Raw genomic sequence first — 14,308 nt, 5'->3', positions numbered from 1 at the left:
AGACCTTGTCAACATGCACACAGTCCACCTGCTGACGAGCGAACATGCCCATACCACCCAAGGGTGATTTTGTCTCCCTCTCTCCCTCCCTCTGTCACCCTCCTCCCTCTGTCTGTCTCCCTCTGTCGCCCTCTGTCTCCCTCCCTCTCTCTCCCTCTCCCTCCGTCTGTCTGTCACCCTCTGTCTCTCAATCACCCAGAGGACACTGTTCCTATGGCTTGGTGCAAAAAGTCACCCATGCCCTTAAAAGATATGTTAAAAAAGAAAAAAGAGTGAAATAGAAACCTAGGTAAGGGACCCACTCAGGAAATGGAAGACCACTCTTTGTCCTCTGATGCCCTCACACACCCCAAAGGATGTCATGCTTCATCATTGGGCAGTTGCTCCTCGTAGGGCCGGTGCTGCAATTCCCTACGGGCCCCCCGAAGGGTCACTCTATCGGAGATCTTTAGAGGACTGCTGGATGATGCATGCGGGTGTGTGGAGAGTGGATCCTCTAGGGAGGGTAAAAAAGGTGCGTGCAATATTGTGAACAATTTAATAAAGGGTCATCATGCAGCAAATGTCAAAAAATGTACCCTGAGCAGACTATGTCTGCTAAATAAAAATTATAAAATCCCCTGGAGGCACTCTATGTCCAGGTATCGTAGGTCAACATGTTTCGCGTCTGGGTCGCCATAAGTTAGTAAATAAAGTGCATGTGATACAAAATGAAATCCAATAAAATACCCTCTATATCGATCAGGGCAATAACCTGTACTCCCTCAATGTGGTTACAGCTTAATGTTGGAAATCGCTCCTGATCAATTCCTAGTATTTAAAAGACGGTCGCTCCATTAGCTAGAAGCATGGGACGCCCGCATATTATCGGGCCACCACCCTTTATAAGATTACGGTCCGAGTCCACTTCATCGGCTCCATCAATAGCAACATCAAGCTCTGGATGTCTGTCCAGGTCACTTAAAATTAATCCATTCTATAAAATCAGCTGACGTGCCTGAAAAGATGTGGGAACACTCACTACATTCAGATTTTCTTGTTTTACCCTTTCAGCTAGTCTGTTAACTGCATGGACAATAGTAGAACCACTTCCAATACCGAGAGCTTGATTATTCTTCACGTGGTTGTCCACGGCTGCGCAGCCCACCAGTCTTTTAGCTTCCTCTGCCATCCTGCTGCACACTGCGCTGAGAAGCCTCCCCAGCCACCCTCTGTCACCTCAGCCCAGCTTGCTGGGCACACACACTTTGCATGTCTTTCAAAGGCCATTGGCTTGTTCATGTGGCTTTGTTTAGAATCTCCCGGCCCCCATTGGGCAGAGTGTCTCTGAGTCTGCGCTGCTACGGCGGTGTGTGCTGACACTCTTTCACAGTGATGCCTCTTCATTAGCTGCTGTTATGTGCAAATTGGGCCTTCATACCCATGTCATCCTGCGACGCGGCCACCATTTGCAGGCGACACAGTACAGTGTCGGGACACACTGTTTGTATAGCTCTGCCCTAGGCCATATGGGCTGAGGGCATTGGTGTCTGCTTCTGAGTTGCACAATGTTTTTTTGGAGGCCCACCCTCCCGGCATCACGGACATCCTGTCTTGTGTTGGTGTTTTGTGTGGCCTGTGACTTGGCATGGCCTTGCTTGGTGCATGGGGCATGGAGCCGCTAGTGGCATGTGTGTGTTTTTGGAGTGTGGTTGTGTCCGGTGATGGCTTTGGGGTAGTTGCGTGCATTATTGGGAGTTGGGTTGTTGATGCGGTTCCCCCCATGTGAGGTGAGTTGTTTGTGTACTCACCAGGCTCGGCGACTCCTTCTACTCCGTGTACTCCCACCGGCGGCAGCGTGCGCATCACCTTCTCCTCCCAGGGATGGTAGTGTACCGGTCTGCGGGGCGGGCCACCTCCAGTGATGTTCCCCTGGGTATATTCGTCAGTCATTTTGCGGCGGACCGTCCTCCGCAGATCGTACCACCTGGCTTGGCATTCATGCCTGGTCCTTCTGATGGGCGCAACAGCATTCACCCTCTCGACGATCCTCTGCCACATGGCTGATTTTTCTGCTACGCTGGTCTGTCTGACCAATGTTCCAAAGAGCTGTGGCTCGACTCTGATGATTTCGTTGACAAGGATCTCCAGCTCCGCTGTTGTGAACTTTGGATTCTTGTCTGTGGGCATGGTGTGGGGTGTGGGTGTGGATGGGTGTGGGTGTGTGTGTGTGGTCGTGAAGGTGTGTGTGTGAATGTGATGAGGGGGTGTTTGTGAAGGTGGTTGTGTGAAGGTGTGCAAGTGTAAGGTGTAGTCAAGGTTCAAGTATGGTGCTGTGGGTTGTCTGTGGGGTCTGACAGCAGTGGGTCTGTTGCAAAGGCTCATGGTTTGTGTGTGTGGGCCCTTTTTATCGGTCCATTTGTGGGTGTGGCTGTTTGAACTTTGGGTGGGTGTGTTATAAGGAGTGGTTGTGTTTTGGGCCTCTGTTTACCTGTTTGGCTGTTGCAGATCAGTATATTGGATGTATTTGAGCTTGTTGGACGTGTTTTGTGGTGTTGTGCGATTCGAATTGACACTCTCCTTGTGGTGTTTTGCAGTGTCCTGGTTCAGTACGTGGGTTTTTCGCGTCTGTAAGGTGCGTACATCGGCCATGTTGTTGTACAGTGCTCACATTTGCTATGGCTTGGTACGACTCGTACATGCGCAATGCTGGGTGAGGGTGCTGGTGTAGGGGCCTGGGGTAGGGTGCGTACAGGCACGGGCAGGGTGTAGGGGCATGGGGGTACATGCCGTGCATACGGGAACCGATGGTACGGCGCGTACATACAGGGGGGGGCTGGGGGTACGGCGCGTACATACGGGGTGCTGGGGGTACGGTGTGTACCCCCACCCCTGTATGGACGGTGCGTACCCCCACCTCTGTATGGACGGTGCGTACCCCCAGCCCCCGTATGTAAGCACCGTCCCCCATTACATACCCCCAGCCCCCCGTATGTACGCGCAGTACCCCCAGCCCCCCGTATGTACGCGCCGTACACCCAGCCCCCCCGTATGTACGCGCCATACACCCAGCCCCCCCGTATGTACGCGCCATATCCCCAGCCGCCCGTATGGACGGTGCATACCCCCACCCCCCCCTATGGATGGTGCATACCCCCCCTACGGACGGTGCGTACCCCCACCCCGTAGGTATGGAGTGTACCCCCACCCCCGTAGGTACATACGGGGGTGGGGGTACGCTCCATACCTACGGGGTGGGGTAGGGGTACGCTCCGTACCTACAGGGGTGGGGGTACGCTCCGTACCTACACGGGGTGAGGGTATGCTCCATACCTACGGGGTGGGGGTACGCTCCGTGCCTACGGGGGTCGGGTGTACATGGGGGGCTGGGGGTACGGCGCGTACTTGGGCGGGTAGGCTGGGGGGGTGTTCGGCACATATGCGGGCACATGTTTGGACGTCTCCATGGTTGCTATGGGAGTTCATTCCGTACAGTTGTGCATTCAGACGGACGGGACGGATCGTACTTGCGCGCTCGGACTTCAGTTTACCGATTCGTACGTAAAACTGTCCGGGGACGTGTCGGACACTTTTTCCGACCCAAGGACGTGTCGGCGAATTTTCCCAATGCGATTCGTATGGAGTTTTTAACATACGGATCGTACTTGCCAGTTTGTACGGGACTTGTACAATTCGTACGGAAAAAAATCCGGATACGATTCGTACGGGGAATATTTTTAACGGATCGGAATCGGCACCTAAGCATTTATAATGTACTATTCCCACTCAAATTTATAATAAGTCAGGGAAGGTGCTGGACACTAAGAGGCCCATTATAATGTTGGGGAGATCGCCACCGCCATCCGCCCGACATTCCTTCCCACCCGTACGCCATTCTCCCCCCTCCATATTACTATGGCAGACGGAAAGACCGTCCGCCCGTTTTCCGCCAGTAGGCAATCCGCCCGATTGCCTACCGGACGGAAAAGCTGTTAATATGGTGGCGGTGTTTTATAGACACCGCCATCCATATTAGAATGCAGGCGGGGACATGCCTTTCCGTGGCGGCGTTGCCACCACTGAAAGGCATGCGGTCTTTAACATTGGGGGCCCGTAGCGTGCCCCCAGGGATTCTGGGGGTTGGGGGGTGCACATGGGGGTACCTATGGTACCCCCCTATATCAATGTACAGCGTGGCAGGCACCATGCGGAGGGTGTTGAAGCAGGAAGATGTAAGGGCGTTGACTTGCTTGGTCATCGTGAGGGAGGAGTCAAGGATGAATCCCAGGTTGCGTGCGTGGTCCGTGGGCTTGGGGGCGGTGCCCAGGGCAGGGGGCCACCAGGAGTCATCCCAGGCGGAGGGGGATGGTCCGAGGATGAGGACTTCCGTCTTGTCTGAGTTCAGCTTCAGACGGCTGAGCTTCATCCATTCGGCGACGTCTTTCATTCCTTCCTGGAAGCTGGCTCTGGCGGTGGCGGGGTCGTTGGTGAGGGAGAGGATCAGTTGGGTGTCGTCGGCGTAGGAGATGATGTTGAGGTTGTGTTTGCGTGCGATGGCTGCGAATGGGCTCATGTAGACGTTGAAGAGGGAAGGGCTGAGCGAAGATACTTGGGGTACGCCGCAGATGATCTTGGTGGCCGCTGCGCGGAAGGGCGGGAGACGGACACTCTGAGTTCTGTCCGAGAGGAACGAGGTGATCCATTCCAGGGCTTTTCCTTGGATCCCGGTGTGGTGGAGGCGGGTTGTCAGGGTGTGGTGGCAGACAGTGTCGAATGCGGCCGACAGGTCGAGGAGGATGAGGGCGGCAGTTTCACCGTTGTCAAGCAGGGACCTGATGTCGTCGGTGGCTGCGATGAGGGCGGTCTCGGTGCTGTGATTCGCTAGGAATCCGGACTGCGATGGGTCGAGGGAGCTGTTCGTCTCGAGGAAGGTGGTCAGCTGTTTGTTGACGGTTTTCTCGATGACTTTTGCGGGGAAGTGGAGGAGCGAGATGGGACGGAAGTTCTTGAGGTCTGTGGGGTCCGCGGTGGGTTTCTTCAGGAGGGCGCTGATCTCTGCATGCTTCCAGCTCTCCGGGAATGTGGTGGACGTGAAGGAGTTGTTAATGATGTCCCGGAGTTGGGGTGCGATGATGGTGTCGGCTCTGTTGAAGATGTGGTGTGGGCAGGGGTCGGCTGGGGAGCCGGAGTGGATGGTGTTCATCATGTGGGTGGTGTCTTCCGTGCTGACGGGGTTCCAGGTGCATAGGGTGGTGGTGGGGGGCATTGGTTCGGTGGATGGGTATGTAGGCTGAGCGCCGAAGCTGTCGTGTATATCGGCGATCTTGCGGTGGAAGAACGTGGCGAGTGAGTCGCAGAGGTCTTGTGATGGCGTGATGTCGTTGTTGCTGGCGCTGGGGTTGGAGAGCTCTTTGATGATGCTGAAGAGTTCCTTGCTGCTGTGGGTGTTGTTGTCCAGTCGGTCTCTGAATGATGTCCTTTTGGTGGTGCGGATCAGCTGGTGGTATTTGCGGATGGCGTTCTTGAGGGCTGTCATGTTTTCTGTAGACTGGTCGTGGCGCCAGGCTTTTTCGAGGGTGCGGCAGGATTTCTTGGAGTCTTTGAGATCGTTGGTGAACCATGAGGCTTTCTTGCTGTGGGGATTGCTAGGGGGGTTCTTCAGTGGTGCAAGGGCGTCGGCGCAGTTGGTGATCCACTGTGTGAGGTTGCGGGCTGCTTCGTTGGGGTCCGTAGTGTTGGTGGGTTGGTTTTGGCCCAGGGAGGTGGTGAGCTGGTCGGTGGTGATCTTGCTCCAGTATCTACAGGGGGCTTGTTGCGGTCGGAGGTGAGTCGTGGGTTTCCTGAAGTGGAAGTGGACGCAGCTGTGATCGGTCCAGTGGAGTCCGGTGGAGTGGCTGAAGTAGATGTGGTTGCTGTAGGAGAAGATGGGGTCAAGCGTGTGGCCGGCGTAGTGGGTGGGGGTGATGACCAGTTGCTTGAGTCCGAGGTTGGCGAGGTTGTCTAGCAGGGTGGTGGTGTTGTTGTCCTTGCTGTTCTCCAGGTGGAAGTTGAGGTCCCCTAGGAGGATGTAGTCGGGGGAGGCGAGGGCGTGCGGGCTGATGAAGTCTGCGATGGCTTCGCTGAATTGTGTGCGTGGTCCCGGGGGTCTGTAGATGAGAGTACCTCTGAGGGTCGGTGTGTATCTGGAAGTGAAGGAGCTCGGCGGTGGTGAGGGTGTCGTCGGTGTTGGTCGTGATGTGGATGGTGTTTCTGTAGACAATGGCGATGTCACCTCCGGCCTGGTTGTTGCGGTCCCTCCGGGCGATCTTATAGCCGTCCGGGATGGCTATGGCGACGTCGGGGGATGAGGAGGTGTTCATCCAGGGTTCCGTGAGGAAGGCGATGTCCAGTGCTGTTGTGTTGAGGAGGTCCCAGAGTTCGACGGCGTGCTTGTGGACGGAGCGGGTGTTGAGCAGGATGCACTTGAGGTGGTTGTTGTTGGCGTCTGTTCTAGCAGGCTCGGTGCCGGTCCGGAGGCAGGTGTACTTGCAGGTATGGCAGGTGAAGGCTCCATGGGTGCCTTTCGGGGTGGCTTGGTAGCAGACTGGCTGTCGGTCGGAGTTGAGTGCGTGGGGGGTGGCGGCGTCGTATCGTCTTCGGGTGGGTTGGTGCCGGCGAGGGCCAGGGGTCCTGGCACTGGGCGCGGTCCAGGCGTGGATGGGCGCAGACGGGCTTGCCTTAGGCACGCCCTCGGCGCACCAGCGGGGCGCCCACTGCGCGCGGCTGCTGCGCGGCCTCCATTTAAAGGGGTAGTGGGAGGGAGGAGCAGCTGGGAGGCGGGAGCGGGGAGGCGAATGGGACAGCGGGGGGCGGGGCCGCGGGATGCAGTGGCGGGAAGGTGGACCGGGGAAAAAAACGGGGGTGGGGGGGATGCGACCGCCACCGTGGCGGGCGCATCTGGCATTTTAAAATTGCGGCGGGTGCTACTGGCTGCAGCACCCACTGCAATGGTAAAATGTCATGTTGTGCATTGCCATGCACAACGTGGCAGGCACCGTGCGGTGCCTGCCACCTTGTGCATGGCAATGTAGTGGGGTATCATAGGTACCCCCCCCTAGTGCAGTCCCCCAGCTCCCTGGGGGCCGGTAACGGGCCCCCAAAGTGAATCCCTGCCAGCCTTTCCATGGCGGCATCTCCGCCATGGAAAGACCTGAAACACCACACATCATAATATGGATGGTGGTGCCTACTAGGCACCACCACCATATATATGCCCCAGCTCGCCCGGCCGGCAATCGTAACGATTGCTGACCAGCGGAAAAGTGGCGGACGAGCTTTCTGTCCGCTGCGTTACCCACCGCCATTGTAATCTGGCGGTGGGTAAATCAGGTTACGATGGTGTGACGGTCGCGACCGCCGGCACGGCGGTGGCGATTGTTACGACATCCTAATCACCCCCTAAGGCTTTTAAGCTGGCCAAGTACACAGGATAGTGCTTGAAAAAATAGCTTTCATAGTTTTACCTCGCACTTCTGTGTTTTGAGGCCTCACCACAGCTCGTTCTTTGCAATTCATCTAGCTGTCTTGTCAACAAGGGAATACATTTCTGAATGTTTCATCTTTGGTGCACTATGGGTTGAAACATTTTTCTTTATTATTGTCGCTCATTGGACCCCCAGCTTAAGGACATAAATTCTTCTGGTCACTCATTGGGCCCTAGACTAAGGACAGAATCTCTTCTGGTCAATCATTGGACCACTAGGCTAAATATGGACCGTTTCCTGGTCATTCTTTGGGTCTCCTAGGTAGTGATATAACTTCTGGTCACTCATTGGGCCTCTAGGCTAAAGCCAGAGCATCTCCTGGTCATTCATTGGGTCTCCAAGGTAGTGAGAGAACTTCACTCACTGTGCCCCTAGCCTAAGCACATAACTTCATCTGGTCACTCATTGTGCCTCTAGGCTAAAGCAGGAGCATCTCCTGGTCATTCATTGGGCCTCCAAGATATTAATAGAACTTCTGGTCACTCATTGGGTCTCTAGGCTAAAGATGGACTGTCTTCTGGTCATTCATTGGGTCTCCAAGGTAGTGATAGAACTTCACTCACTGGGCCCTTAGCCTAAGGACATAACTTCTTATGGTCACTCACTGGCCCTTTAGGCTAAAGATGGACAGTCTCCTGGTCATTCATTGGGTCTCCAAGGCAGTGATAGAACTTGTGGTTGTTCATTGGGCCTCTAGGCTAAAGGTAGAGCATCTCCTGGTCATTCATTGGGCCTCCAAGGTAGTGATAAAACTTCTGGTCACTCATTAGGCCTCTAGGCTAAAGAGGGACCGTCTCCTAATCATTCATTGGGCCTCCAAGGTAGTGATCGAAATTTTGGTCACTCAATGGGCCTCTAGGATTAAGATCGACCATCTCCTGGTCATTCATTGGGCCTCTAAGGAAGTGATAGAACTTCTGGTCTCTCATTGGGCCTTCAGGCTAAAGATGGACCATCTCCTGGTCATTCATTGGGCCTCCAAGGTAGTGATAGAACATGCGGTCACTCATTGGACTCTAGGCTTAAGATGGACCGTCTCCTGGTCATTCATTGGGCCTCCAAGGTAGTGATAGAACTTCTGGTCACTCAGTGGGCCTCTAGGCTAAAGATGGAACATCTCCTTGTTATTCATTGGGCCTCCAAGGTAGTGATAGAACTTCTGGTCACTCATTGGGTCTTTAGGCTGAAAAACTGAACTTTTCCTGGTTACTTTCTGAACTTCTAGGGTAAGGATGAAACTACTCCTAGTACCTTGTTGAGTATCTAGCCGAAGGGTGTGCCTTCTCCAGGTGACTCACTCGGCCTCTAGACTAAAAATGGAATGTCTGCTCACTCATGGGACATTATGGATGAAAATAGAGCTTCTCATGGTCACTCAGTGGCCTCTCTTCAGTTGTGTGTAGGGACCCCGGGCAGTCAGGAGTTACTGAGTCTAAAGAGTTACAAGTGGCTGTTTTCAGCTACTGGCTTTGGGTCACAACACTAACAATACTCCATCCCCATAAGCACTAGACTTTCATAGGGTAGTGAGGTCGAAGAAGCAAGGCGTAGGTGTGAGGTTACACGCTTGGGACATGCTTTTCACAATAACCCACCTTTTCTTACAGTGGGCTGTGGTGTAACAGCAGTGCCCTAAGAGAGGCAGCAAGACTTGAGAGAGGAAGCCTGCACTGGGCTAGGAGAAAGCAGTGCCCTGAAGAAGGCTAAAAAGTGCTGAGTATACTTTGGCCCTAAGAGAGGCAGCAAGACCTGAGAGAGGAGGCAGGCACTGGGCTGTGGTGTAACAGCAGTGCCCTAAAGAAGGCTACAAAGTGCTGCATATACTGTGGGCTGTGGTGTGATATCAGTGTCCTGAGAGAGGCAGCAAGACCAGAGAGAGGAGGCAGGCACTGGGCTGTGGTGTAACAGAAGGGCCCTGAAGAAGGCTAAAAAGTGCTGAGTATACTGTGGGCTGTGGTATGATAACAGTGTCCTCAGAGAGGGTACATAACATTGTGTATATTGTAGGCTATGGTGTAATAGCAGGGTCCCAAGGAAGGCTATAGAGTGCAGAGTATACTGCGGGCAGAGTTATAGCAGCTCGGCTCACATAGGGTACAGAACACTGACTGCACTGCAAAAAGGAAGTTTAGAAACTGCTACTTAATCTGTGACCTGTGGTATGACAGCAGTGCCCTGAGGAAGGTTGTCATGGTGTGATGGTAGGGCCATGTGAAAGGATACCAATTGCTTAATAAACTGTTCCCTGTGCTGTGATAGTGCTTTGTGGTCAAACCAAGGGCACTGTGTATACTGGGGGTTGTGGTTTGAGACCTGGAAAGTGCAGAGTGTACCATGGGCTGTGAGGTGATAGTCCAGGGCACTGCTCAGTATAATGTGGGCCCTGCTGAAAGCAGCGCCAGAGAGAAAGGTTATAAAGTGTGGAATAAACTATGGGCTGTGGTGTGATACTAGTGCCACCTGGGAGGCTACAAAGGAGTGAGTATACCATGGACTGTGGTGTGATAGGAGTGCATTGGGGAGGGTTACAGAGCACCGAGGATACTTGGGGCTGTAGTAGGATCAGACCTCTGTTCCGAGGCTAGGCTGGAGCTCTCTCTGACCCTTTACTCACAGAGATATTCATACCTGGCAGTTCTTAGTGGTACCGCATCTTAAATCTCATCTTTGAAGTGTTTTCTGCTCTTTAACTCTGCTCCTGTCTATCTCTGTCCCACAGAAGAGAAACCTCCTCCAATGGGGGTAATTATCGGAGGTGTCATTGGAGCCCTCGTGGGTGTTGCACTGCTCGCTTCTGTCATTTGGGTTGTCTACTTGAGGGTGAAAAAGTCAGGTAAGTGGATTCAGTTTGAGTAGGGGTGGGACACATCCATGCTTGGAGGTCTTTACTCTAAGGTGGGCGAAGCAGGTATTTCCTTGTCAATGCACTGCTGATGCAGGGTCATTGACTGCACTATTTCACTTCTCTCCAACCCCAAATGCATAAACTAATCTTAAAGCTGCCCAGAATTGTAACAGTCTGGTGTTATTACCAATCAGATTGACTAGTCTTTCGCCAATGAAAATTGGCCCCCATTTTTCAATCCTTCTGATTGGCCATTCTGAAACACCCCATGCCTTCCTGGACCAGCTTCCAGTAAGATGTGAGGAGCTCCAGGACAAGATGGAAGCTGTAAAGCACAGAGTGTACCATGGGCTGTACTCTGATAGTGGTGCCTTCAGAAAGGGTGTAAAGCAGGGACTATAGTTTGGGCTGTTGTATGAGAGCAGTGAAGTAAGAGAAACAATACGCTAGCTGTGATGATATCAGTGCCCGAGAGAGGGTACAAGGTAGTGTGTGCTGTGGTGTGATAGCGGTGCCCCGAGAGAGGGTACAGGGTACTGTGTTATGTGGTGTGATAGCAGTGCCCTGAGAGAGGGTACAAGTTACTGTGTGCTGTGGTGTGATAGCGGTGCCCCGAGAGAGGGTACAGGGTACTGTGTTCTGTGGTGTGATAGCAGTGCCCTGAGAGAGGGTACAAGGTACTGTGTGCTGTGGTGTGATAGCAGTGCCCTGAGAGAGGGTGCAAGGTACTCTAGGTGCTGTGGTGTGATAGCAGTGCCCTGAGAGAGGGTACAAGGTACTGTGTGCTGTTGTGGGATAGCAGTGCCCTGTGAGAGGGTTCAATATACTGTGTGTTGTGGTGTGATAGCAGTGCCCTGAGAGAGGGTACAAGATACATAGGCTGTGGTGTGATAGCAGTGCCCTGAGAGAGGATGCAAGGTACTGTGTGCTGAGGTGTGATATCAGTGCCCTGAGACAGGATACAAGGTACTGTGTCCTGTGGTGTGATAGCAGTGCCCTGAGAGAGGGTACAAGGTACTGGCATGTGGTGTGATAGCAGTGCCCTGAGAGAGGGTACAAGGTACTGTGTTCTGTGGTGTGATAGCGGTGCCCCGAGAGAGGGTACAGGGTACTGTGTTCTGTGGTGTGATAGCAGTGCCCTGAGAGAGGGTACAAGGTACTGTGTGCTGTGGTGTGATAGCAGTGCCCTGAGAGAGGGTGCAAGGTACTCTAGGTGCTGTGGTGTGATAGCAGGGCCCTGAGAGAGGGTACAAGGTACTGTGTGCTGTTGTGGGATAGCAGTGCCCTGTGAGAGGGTTCAATATACTGTGTGCTGTGGTATGATAGCTGTGCCCTGAGAAAGGGTACAATGTACTGTGTGCTGTGGTGTGCTAGCTGTGCCCTGAGAGAGGGTACAAGGTACTGTGTGCTGATGTGATAGCTTTGCACTGAGATAGGGTACAAGGTACTGTTTGCTGTGGTGTGATAGCAGTGCCCTGAGAAAGGGTACAACGTACTGTAGGCTGTGGTGCAATAGCAGTGCCCTGAGAGAGAGTCCAAGGTATTTTGTGCTATGGTGTGATAGCTGGGCCCTGAGAGAGGGTACAAGGAACTGTGTGCTGTGGTGATAGCGGTGCCCTTAGAGAGGGTACAAGGTACTGTGTGATGTGGTGTGATATCTGTGTCCTGAGAGAGGGTACAAGCTGCTGTGTGCTGAGGTGTAATAACAGTGCCCTGTGAGAGGGTACAAACTACTGTGTGCTGTGGTATGATATTAGTGCCCTGAGAGATGGTACAAGGTACTGTGTGCTGTGGTGACAGCAGTGCCCTGAGAGAGGGTACAAGATACTGTGTGCTGTGGTATGATAGTAGTGCCCTGAAAGAGATTACAAGGTACTCTGTGCTGTGGTGTGATAGCAGTGCCCTGAGTGAGGGTACAAGGTACTGTGTGCTGTGGCGTGATAGCAGTGCCCCCTGAGATAGAGTACAAGGTACTGTGTGCTGTGCTGCGATAGCAGTGCCCTGAGAGAGGGTACAAGGTACTGTGTGCTTTGCTGATATCAGTGATCTGAGAGAGAGTACAAGGTACTGTGTGCTGTGGTGTGATAGCAGTGCCCTGAGAGAGAGTACAAGGTACTGTGTGCTGTGGTGTGATAGCAGTGCCCTGAGACAGGGTATGAGGTACTGTGTGCTGTGGTGTGATAGCTGCGCCCTGAGACAGGGTACGAGGTACTGTGTGCTGTGGTGTGGTAGCAGTGCCCTGAGTGAGGGTACAAGGTACTGTGTGCTGTGGTGTGATAGCAGTGCCCTGAGAAAGGGTACAACGTACTGTAGGCTGTGGTGCAATAGCAGTGCCCTGAGAGAGAGTCCAAGGTATTTTGTGCTATGGTGTGATAGCTGGGCCCTGAGAGAGGGTACAAGGAACTGTGTGCTGTGGTGATAGCGGTGCCCTTAGAGAGGGTACAAGGTACTGTGTGCTGTGGTGTGATATCTGTGTCCTGAGAGAGGGTACAAGCTGCTGTGTGCTGAGGTGTAATAACAGTGCCCTGTGAGAGGGTACAAACTACTGTGTGCTGTGGTATGATATTAGTGCCCTGAGAGAGGGTACAAGGTACTGTGTGCTGTGGTGACAGCAGTGCCCTGAGAGAGGGTACAAGATACTGTGTGCTGTGGTATGATAGTAGTGCCCTGAAAGAGATTACAAGGTACTGTGTGCTGTGGTGTGATAGCAGTGCCCTGAGTGAGGGTACAAGGTACTGTGTGCTGTGGCGTGATAGCAGTGCCCTGAGATAGAGTACAAGGTACTGTGTGCTGTGCTGCGATAGCAGTGCCCTGAGAGAGGGTACAAGGTACTGTGTGCTTTGCTGATATCAGTGATCTGAGAGAGAGTACAAGGTACTATGTGCTGTGGTGTGATAGCAGTGCCCTGAGAGAGAGTACAAGGTACTGTGTGCTGTGGTGTGATAGCAGTGCCCTGAGAGAGGGTACAGGGTACTGTGTGCTGTGGTGTGATAGCAGTGCCCTGAGAGAGAGTACAAGGTACTATGTGCTGTGGTGTGATAGCAGTGCCCTGAGAGAGGGTACAAGGTACTGTGTGCTGTGGTGTGATAGCAGTGCCCTGAGACAGGGTATGAGGTACTGTGTGCTGTGGTGTGATAGCAGTGCCCTGAGCGAGGGTTCAAGGTACTGTGTGCTGTGGTGTGATAGCAGTGCCCTGAGTGAGGGTACAAGGTACTGTGTGCTGTGGTGTGATAGCTGTGCCCTGAGACAGGGTATGAGGTACTGTGTGCTGTGGTATGATAGCAGTGCCCTGAGAGAGGGTACAGGGTACTGTGTGCTGTGGTGTGATAGCAGTGCCCTGAGAGAGAGTACAAGGTACTGTGTGCTGTGGTGTGATAGCAGTGCCCTGAGACAGGGTATGAGGTTCTGTGTGCTGTGGTGTGATAGCACTGCCCTGAGACAGGGTATGAGGTACTGTGTGCTGTGGTGTGGTAGCAGTGCCCTGAGTGAGGGTACAAGGTACTGTGTGCTGTGTGCTGTGGTGTGATGGCAGTGCCCTGAGACAGGGTATGAGGTACTGTGTGCTGTGGTGATAGCAGTGCCCTGAGAGAGGGTACGAGGTACATAGGCTGTGGTGTGATAGCAGTGCCCTGAGAGAGGGTACAAGGTATTGTTAGCACGTATTATTGATGTTTGTATATACTAGGCAGCATTGTCCATAATTATACCACAAGCAGTATATTGCGGTCAGTCAGCGTGCAATTAACAAAGCAGAATCATACAGAGGTGGTACGCTTGTGTCAAAAAAGTCAATCAGAGCTGATCCCATTTTCTACCTCCGAGGGTAGATCCCCTCTCTTTCGTCAGTTGGGGTTGGTAATTCTCCCCTCCCCACAACAATCCTAAACCTCGCTCTCCTGGTGCCTCAGGAGTTGGTCTATGTAAGAAGTGCTGGTTTCACAGTTTGAACCTATTCTACTTT

The 14,308-nt window shown here is 53.2% G+C and overlaps 1 protein-coding gene across 5 annotated transcripts in view; it reads left to right on the top strand.

The window, feature by feature from the left end:
• Positions 1–14,308, top strand: part of LOC146869795 (major histocompatibility complex class I-related protein 1-like) — a 193,950-nt gene that overhangs the window by 162,152 nt on the left and 17,490 nt on the right. For 4 of the 5 annotated variants that reach the window (XM_085616143.1, XM_085616458.1, XM_085616307.1 and 1 more), the window contains one exon: positions 10,222–10,335. The exons of the other annotated variant lie outside the window; for it this stretch is intronic. In XM_085616143.1, the coding sequence (XP_085472269.1) occupies positions 10,222–10,335 (114 nt within the window). The remainder of the gene's footprint in view (positions 1–10,221; positions 10,336–14,308) is intronic. 5 annotated transcript variants of the gene reach the window in all.

This window comes from Triturus cristatus, chromosome 1_1 (assembly GCF_964204655.1).
Source record: "Triturus cristatus chromosome 1_1, aTriCri1.1, whole genome shotgun sequence".
NCBI lineage: Eukaryota > Metazoa > Chordata > Amphibia > Caudata > Salamandridae > Triturus > Triturus cristatus.
Note: the sequence above shows the minus strand (reverse complement) of the source record. Positions and strands in the feature narration are given on the sequence as shown.